General features: G+C 39.6%; 2 protein-coding genes across 2 annotated transcripts in view; one reads left to right on the top strand and one right to left on the bottom strand.

Moving 5' to 3' along the window:
- LOC121331909 (NFKB activating protein) overlaps window positions 1-357 on the bottom strand; it is a 9,835-nt gene extending 9,478 nt beyond the window's left edge. The window contains exon 1 of the mRNA XM_041396741.1: window positions 351-357. Coding sequence (XP_041252675.1) covers window positions 351-357 — 7 coding nt within the window. The remainder of the gene's footprint in view (window positions 1-350) is intronic.
- On the top strand, window positions 9-5,811 carry ZBTB33 (zinc finger and BTB domain containing 33). Its single transcript, XM_041396325.1, has 2 exons — window positions 9-106; window positions 826-5,811. The coding sequence occupies exon 2, from the start codon at window positions 828-830 to the stop codon at window positions 2,868-2,870; it is 2,043 nt and encodes a 680-aa protein (XP_041252259.1). The 5' UTR covers window positions 9-106; window positions 826-827; the 3' UTR covers window positions 2,871-5,811.
- Window positions 5,812-8,631: the final 2,820 nt, after the last annotated feature.

Here is an 8,631-nt window from a genome sequence, read left to right as displayed (position 1 = left end):
CGGGACGCGCTCCCCGGCTGCGTGCGGCCGCCGCGCGACTCCGGCCTCGGCGTCTCATCCGGCCCGGCCCGGCCCGGCCCGGCCTGCGGAAATAAAAGTTTTACGGGTAAAGTTAGAGCCCGTGGCTCGCCGTTCTGTATTTTGATGTTACTTTTTGCGGCTTACTGGGGGGCTTTGATTAGGCAGTGGTGGCAGATAGGTTACTTTGACTTTGCAGATCTCTTTTGCTATGGTGCTGCTTCAGTGTCTCAGTTTGAAATGCAAAGCCTTGCAAATATATGACGTAGGGTTAAAAAAAGGGTTTTTTTCTGGGGAAGGAAAAGTTTCTATTTCTGGGGAAGGAAGCGCACTGTCCATAGCGTTTTCATTGACTCGGCTGGTAATATACCAACACACAGATTCTGGTGTCTGGCCATAAATAACTTTTGGGTTTTCTCATAACAATCTATGGAATATTTCACAATTAAAAAGAAATTACTAATAATATTTAAAGCTGCTTTTGGGACCCAAAAACTTCCATCTTCTTGGTTTTACAATTAACCTTATTTGCTGTTACTTAAGATGAGGTGGTGTTTCTTTGTTCCTCACCTTGTACGTACAGAGGATATATTCAGAATTCCACTTACACTATGGAGAAGAGGAAAGGACAAACAACAGTAAGAAACAAATTTGCAGAGTGCAGTAGCACATTATCTTCTGAACAGTATCTCAGATTGGTTTTTTCCTAAAGAAGGAATAGACAGTAAATATGTGAATGTTGTTATGTAGTTAAAACTGTTAATCTGCATTTTTACTAATTTGATCTCTTTTGCTTTCCCTTTGTAGGAATGGAGGGGAAAAAACTTATTTCTGCAACAGATACACAGTATTCTAGTGTGCTCCTTCAGTCTTTAAATGAGCAACGTGGCCATGGACTTTTTTGTGATGTTACAGTCATTGTGGAGGACCGGAAATTTCGAGCTCACAGAAACATCCTTTCAGCCTCAAGCACATATTTTCACCAGCTTTTCTCAGTGGCTGGTCAAGTGGTTGAACTGAGCTTTGTAAGAGCAGAAATTTTTGCAGAAATTCTTAATTATATTTATAGTTCCAAAATAATCAGTGTCCGATCTGATTTACTTGATGAACTGATTAAATCAGGGCAGGAGCTGGGTGTTAAATTCATAGCTGATCTGGGCATACCTCCGGCCGAAGGCAAGAATGTGCCAAGCGAGGTCAAAGACAGTGCTTCAAACACTTCAGCTTCTAGTCCAAATCAAAGAGATGCTGAAACACAGGTGACTGTAATACGGCCAGAGGGGCAAGAGGCAGCAGATGGGATGCCCGTTATAACACAGTCATTCTCCTTACATGGCATAGAATACGAGACTACAAAAATTACAGTGAGCGATTCGGATGAGGAGGATGATGACGATGTAATTTTTTGTTCTGAGATTGTTCCCCCAAAAGAAAGTACTAAAGACAAAAATGCTGCAAGCCAGAACCAGCCTTGCTCAAGTCCAGCTGGGGCTTCTGACCAAAAATCCTGTGGCAGTGGTGGCTCTCCCCATTTGACGAACAGCACAGCAGCTCAGAACCTCACTTTGTCTGCCGCTCAGCTAAGCCCAAGCCAAACACAGACAGGTGCTGAATCATTCGTCTCGGCAACGCCGCAGCATTTTACTCCCAATATCATTGTGCTGAACAAGCCTCTGCTTAACTCATCACTTGGTGCCAGCTCCTTGCATCAAACACATGTGACTCCTACAATTAATTTACTTGAGGAGAACCAGCAGCCATCCAGTAACGGCTCCGTAACTGAAGTGGAAGCAACTGCTGTTGATGATGAAGAGGTTGTTGAAGATGATGTCGATATCATTGGCTCCTCTAGTCCTGGTTCGGTCGGCAACAGCTCTGTGGTTCAGCAATCTTCTGTTCCTAAGGCAGGGAGCACCGAAGGATCAGGCGTACAGAAAAAACAGGTTGTTACATTTTCACAAGAGCCAGCTACTAAAGCTGGAGAATATAAAATAAAAATCTCAGATGTCCTTTCTGGAAACAACAAGGAATTAAGTTTGGGTCTAACATCAAAGAATGTGGCAGATGGGCAGAAAATCATAACATTAGATACAGCAACTGAAATAGGAGGCTTATCCACAGGCTGTAAGGTTTATGCAAACATCGGTGAGGATACCTATGACATAGTCATCCCTGTGAAGGGTGACTCTGAGGAAGGGGAAGCCAAGCCCGATGACACACCCAAAAAGTCTGGTGATGAATCTCCAAAGGGGAAACGCATGAAAGTAAAGCACGATGACCACTACGAGCTGATAGTGGACGGCAGAGTCTACTACATTTGTATCGTGTGCAAGAGGTCGTACGCGTGCCTGACCAGCTTGCGGAGGCATTTCAACGTGCACTCCTGGGAGAAGAAGTACCCGTGCCGCTACTGTGACAAAGTCTTTGCTCTCGCAGAGTATCGTACCAAGCACGAACTCCACCACACCGGGGAGCGAAGGTACCAGTGCTTGACGTGCGGCAAATCTTTCATCAACTACCAAATCACCATCTCCCACATCAGATCTGTTCACAGCCAGGACCCTTCCGGAGACACCAAGCTGTACCGGCTGCACCCCTGCAGGTCCCTGCAGATCCGGCAGTACGCCTACATCAGTGACCGCCCCAGCAGCGTCCCGGGCATGAACCAGGGGGGAGTCGTCTATCGTGTTGGCTCAGGGAAGGATGGCACTGAGGGAACAACGTCCAACCCTCCAGCCAAACAAATCACCTGGGATGACATTTTCGTTCCGCAGGGAAATGAAACAATTTTTAAACAAAACCCGTCAGAGGGAAGTACTGAGTTTGAGTTTGTGATACCAGAATCTTACTGAAATGTTTGAAATGCTGGAAAAAGGGTTCAGTGCGGGAGCACTGCAGCTGTTTTAACTGAACTGTTGAAATTGCTGTAAAATCAAAGGTTAAAGTCAAAAGAAGTTAACTTGTTCTACCAAGTAACCAAATGGTAACACTTAGATGGACCATGTTAATTGCAATGATTTGTGGAAGCAATTAATCAGAAAATTCACTTGAATAGAGAGTGAGACATTCTGAGGCACTACCAGAGTTTTCAGATATGTTAAATTTGATCAAAACGTGAGGATTTGTGGCTTGAAAATGTACAATTCCTTCTAAAGAGCTAGAAATATTTCTAAACTAATTGAGGTATTTCCTGTACCCATACTTACCATGTAAACCCTTTCTTTCATGTTAGCACTTTAATGCTGAATTCTCTTTAGATGTTAACCAAGAAAACAGTAAAATGTTTTCATCATAGTCTCTGGGTCATGGAACCATTTAAAAAAATAATCCCACAACTCACATTTGCGAACAAGGAGCCAAAATACATGATCCCCTGCTGCACTGGAGTTGTCTGTTTTTGAGCTAGCATCCTAATTCTGCTTTCATAAATATTATGCATCATCTGTCTTCATGCAAAAAGTCTTGTCAGCAAGCAATACTCAGTTAGGGCTAACTTGAACAAACTTTACTTACACTTGGCAGTATGGTGAGCTAAGTATTCAGTGTCCTGGACCTTGGTTTTTACTTTTTTTGCAATGGGAAAAAACCAAACCCTACAAAGCTGAATAGTAAAGAAGGAGATAATTTTACTCTTCTTACAGCTTGAGAAATATTGTTGCATTTTCTTACTGCCGGAAAAAACGCCAGTAATTAGTTTGATATAAAGTGTTCCTTTTTTTTTTTTTCCCCCACTTCAAGAAGAAGGGCTTCAGTGCAGAATTTTTAAATGATAAAAATATTATTTCTTTTTAGCTGAAGGTTTCTCAAAACTATGAATTCATGTAAGTGCTGTATTGGTTTAGCACTGAGACTGAGGCAGATCTTGTATGCCTGTTTGGCTGGATCTTCAGGTATAACAAGGATTCGGATTTCCCCCCACACTTGCCCCCATTTATACATCTTTTGGAAGATGAGGACTAAACCAACAACCAGAAAATACCCTTTATACAGCATGACCCAAAGTATAATTTCTCTGCAGTTGTCTCGTTGCAGCTGTTTCCAGGTTTGGGTTTATTATGTTGCCCTTTTTATCTCCTTGCAATTGGTGCCTGTTTTAACAGTTAAAAGATGAATTAGATGTCCAACTTGATCAGGAAATGGTAGATAAAAACAGCTGTTTACTGGAGTCCTAGTTTAGCATTTCAGAGTTAGTGACTTGTTGAATTTTTGTAAATGGTAATATGAAATCTCCTCAAGTTCTAGAGGTGGCTGGGAAAGACTATTGTGCATAGTACTAGTTATGGAAACCTTTAATTGCTTAAATTGCAGTTACAGGTTTCTCTTTTCTTTTTCATGTTTTAAGTTAGTGTCTTGATTTTATGACTGTCAAAGTTAAAGGTTTTAGACCTTTAACAGTACTCTTCACAGAAAGGCACTTAAATGGTAAATGGTTCAAATATAAGTTGAGCTACAAAAACGATACCAGAAATCCACGTGAGCAGTGATGGGAGGAGGATTTGTGGTGCATGTGGTGCTCAGCACTTCTCCTTTGTCAGCCAAGAACACGATATACCTGATTATTTCCAGATCATATTGCAGACCCCTTTGAATACAATGGGTCATGCTTTGAATGTGGGATGTAACTGAGGTGGCACTTCTGCAGTCACACACTGTCACCATGGGACTTGAGTGTGGACTGCCTGTGTTGGCACAGGTGGCTGGTGCTGTGCTGGGACTTCCTGAATTTTGTGGCAGGACAAATGCAATTTTATTTTTGTTATTGACATGACACATGTTTAATCAAGAATAGTCTTGAGTTGGAAGGGGCCCACAAGGATCATTGAGCCCGACTCTTAAGTAAAGCCTGTGTTGGGATCTGGAATTAAGCATACATTACAAAGTGTAGAATTAAACATAATGGCTATCACTATTTGCTGCTGATGTATTTAAATCCTTAAATTAAACTGTGCCTAGTAAAGGTCTCTCTTTGGAGGAAAACTGGAAAATTAGGGCTTTGTAACTATTTCTGCTAGAAGACTCGTGCTTGCATGTGTCTCAGGGTCTTCAGTTTTCCTTGGAAGTGATTTTGATATCCAAAGTCCAGAGGTATGTAAAGCATTTTTTTAATTCCACTTCCAGTATTTATTGGTTTGGAAATCCATTATTTGAAAACTTTATGGGGCCATGAGTAAGCTTTTATATTTAGATTTCTGGCTATTGCACTTACATTTGTGTTTTTGTTTGTTTTTGTAAGCATTTAACTTCCAGTTTAACTTAATGAAAAAACTTATGTAAATATTAAGAAATTGGCTTTGGGATGATGGAAGAAAAAGGTTGAATCTGACAAAGCATTTATATAGAAATGAAAAATTTCAACAGACTAAGGTAGCAAACCTCACAGTCATTTATTATGCATATAAAACCATTAACAGATCTGCTGCAAAATATGGTAATGGTGTCTGCATCCTCATTGTCTGGTTTCTTTGGGGATACATACCATAACATTCCACTATGTGAACTAAATAAATATTGAATAACGTCTACTGCTTATTTATTTTGTTCTGTTAAGGCATGCAGCTTATAAAAAGATGCAGAAGCTGACAACTATATACATTGAATTCTGAGTTCTACAGCTATTGCCTAGGAGATGTTCCATGTGAAACACTCCTTGGTTTTCCCCAGTCTGTGATGTATATAGTTGTACAGTCTTTCCTTAACATACTTTTTAAAGTTGTGTTCTACTTTTCATTAATCAACACGTGATATTAGTTTTTAGAGCTTTCTATGGCAAAAATAAAAAAGTTTAATTCTCAAGGTGAGTGTAATATGTTTCTTTTTGATGGCAACTCAGTTTCTACAGTCTAACATGTTTGTAGCTTCCTGTTCCATGTCTGGGAACAGCAGGGAACCCACTGTGGAGGGGAACAGGGAGAGGTGTTTTTATTGGGTCCTTAATTGAATTTGTTTGTTTTGATGCTGTTTAATTGGTTTTGTCGAACACTTTCCAAGAAAGCAAATCAGCTCAACAACCCCAGTGTGCTGTGAGCTGAGTGCTGCCATCGATGGGGTGGATGGGAACTCCCAGGACAGGCAGAGCAGCACTCTGACCAGCTGCAGGCATTGCAAATGAGCTCAAAGCCAAGGAAACCCCGACCTAGGGACCAGTAAAACATCCATAGTGACCAGTGCTGTGCCTTCAGCTCACTTGTGCTTTGGGCTCTTCTTACCAGCTGCTGACTGGTTGTGATTTGCAAGAGTTCCATTGTTGGTGACCTGGGGCCAACAGGAAATAGTCACTTACTTTGTGTAGACTTCTTATGGCATGTAGGAATGCAATTTAATAAGTAACATACCAAATTATGTTCTGGATGCCTTTATCTCCTTGGCACAGGGCTTCTACCTCGCTCTGCTGACATCATCAGGACAGAATATGCCCAAAGGAAGCAAAGGAGACACTGAGACTGCACTGGTTGGATTATTCAGATCTGTGTGAAGTGAAAAATCAGCAGCAGTAACTTCAGAGAGCTTGAGGTCAGGGCACCATGTTATGGTAAAACTGCAGAATTGTCAAATGTGGGGGCATGAGTGCCTTCAAAAACAGAACTGAAGGAGTTTTTGGCTAATCCTGTGGGGGGGGGAGTTTTTTGCTTTGATTTTTTTTTAAAGGTAAATTTTACTGTTTGTTTAAAAATAACTTTAAAGATGCTTGTAAAAAAGGAAGGTTGCTAAAATGTAAAATAGAATTGGTAAATGTTTACAAAAGTCACACAATTTTATTTAACTTTGGCAAAGTAATAAAAGGGTACATATGAGTCACAAACTTGACATTCTCATAAGAAATGACAAATACAGTGCAGAATGTTGCAGTTACATTAAATGCTTTGTTTTACTCAAGCAGAATGAAACAGGTAATTCAACAGAAAATACCACCACTAAGTTTTTAAATGTGGAAATGTACTTGTCCTTTCATAGTGAATTTAAAGCAGCAATGTAATTTTTGCTAAAATATTCCTTAGGAAAAAAAAAAAAAAAAAGAGAATTTGGATATTACTCAAGCAGAATGAAACAGGTAATTCAACAGAAAATACCACCACTAAGTTTTTAAATGTGGAAATGTACTTGTCCTTTCATAGTGAATTTAAAGCAGCAATGTAATTTTTGCTAAAATATTCCTTAGGAAAAAAAAAAAAAAAGAGAGAATTTGGATGATTTCCTAAGGTTAGTATTTTTCAACTCAAAACCAATGACACAATTTATCTCCTAATTGTTTCTCTGCCACTAAGTTACGTTCTCTTCAGGATGTTCAGTCCTGTCCTGTGGTGTCCCCATGTCCTTCTAGCCCTATTTATTTGACAGGCACAAATGGTACAGTGTTTGTCAGAAGTGGGACAGGACTGTTAGCTTTTATTTCAAAGATAAAGCAATAAGATGTTTTCTGATACTAAATTAATGTGCCCTTCTGATTCTAGTTTTGTGGGGAGTTTTATCAAGAGAAGTACTGTCTGTTTTGAAATTGCCCATGATCTCTTTATCAGGAGATTCTTTTTATCTCTTTAATTCAATAAAATGTAATATAAAATGGAGGATGCCCCAGTATATAAATTTATTTCCAGTACACAAATTTATAGGAGCTGCACTTCAACATTCTATAGTAAAACAAAATGCCACCAGAATATGTTCTACATACACTATTGCTTTAAATCCTGTGAGCTGCATTCCTTTCTCCAGCTGTTTATTTTCCCTTCCTAGTGGAGAAAAGTCACGCTTGCTTCTGGATAAAGTGTCATCCTTTAATGAACTAACATACTGATTAGTATTTGACAGTGGAAATGATAAAGTTAATACACAGTCTAGCCTAAAGGCTCTGCAAATGCATAGGATTAAAAACAGCATTATAAAGTGTGGGTGTACATTGAAAAGTGAGATCAGAGATTTCAGTGTTTGTTTTCCATGTTGACAGCATTTAATATTGTTTATAGATTAAAGGTAGGTGCCACAGTTTAAAATCCAACTGGATTCTCCCCCAACCCACCAGCATGTATTCCATTTTGATTCTGAAAGCCAGATTTAACTTTTAGGTACTTTTTTGTCTGCATCAGTTGCAAGTAAAGGAAGGCAACTGAGGATTAGGGTCAACAAACTGATGCCAAGGAAATGATATCTTTGGGAAATAAGAGTAAAATGTTAATGTTGCTTTTATCCCTGAAGTAAGCAGTTGAGAACACTCAGGTTGAGCAGGTCAGATCTGAACACTGTCATCTGAAATCACTTCCTGGAGTAGAACCACACTTTAGAGGTCAGTGTGTCACATATCAAAGCTGACCTTTTGTTATGCAAGATGCATGCAAAATCTGCTGGAATCTAGATCAATCAGCACAGTCATCAGCTGAAGATTAAATGAAAGTCACAACAGTAATTGCAAATTCCTCAGGTTTGTCCTATATTACAGGGTGTTGAATGTCATCCATGTGAGACTTATATCTTGGAGAACTAGTAGTGGATATTCCTTATGTGCAGCCCATAATACAGCTACTAAACCAGTGCTTATTCAGGGTGCTGATTCAGTCCATTAAAAAAGTTAAAAGTACAAGCTTAAAAAGAAATTCCCAAACACAGAAAACATAAACAAATAAA

This window comes from Onychostruthus taczanowskii, unplaced genomic scaffold (genome assembly GCF_017590055.1).
Source record: "Onychostruthus taczanowskii isolate IOZ18803 unplaced genomic scaffold, ASM1759005v1 scaffold13, whole genome shotgun sequence".
NCBI lineage: Eukaryota > Metazoa > Chordata > Aves > Passeriformes > Passeridae > Onychostruthus > Onychostruthus taczanowskii.
The sequence above is the reverse complement of the archived record's forward strand: the minus strand, read 5'-3'. Positions and strand labels throughout refer to the sequence as shown.

Bases quoted from the DNA above. Each gene is read 5' to 3' on its own strand.
- ZBTB33 (XM_041396325.1), top strand. From the start codon at position 828: ATGGAGGGGAAAAAACTTATTTCTGCAACAGATACACAGTATTCTAGT.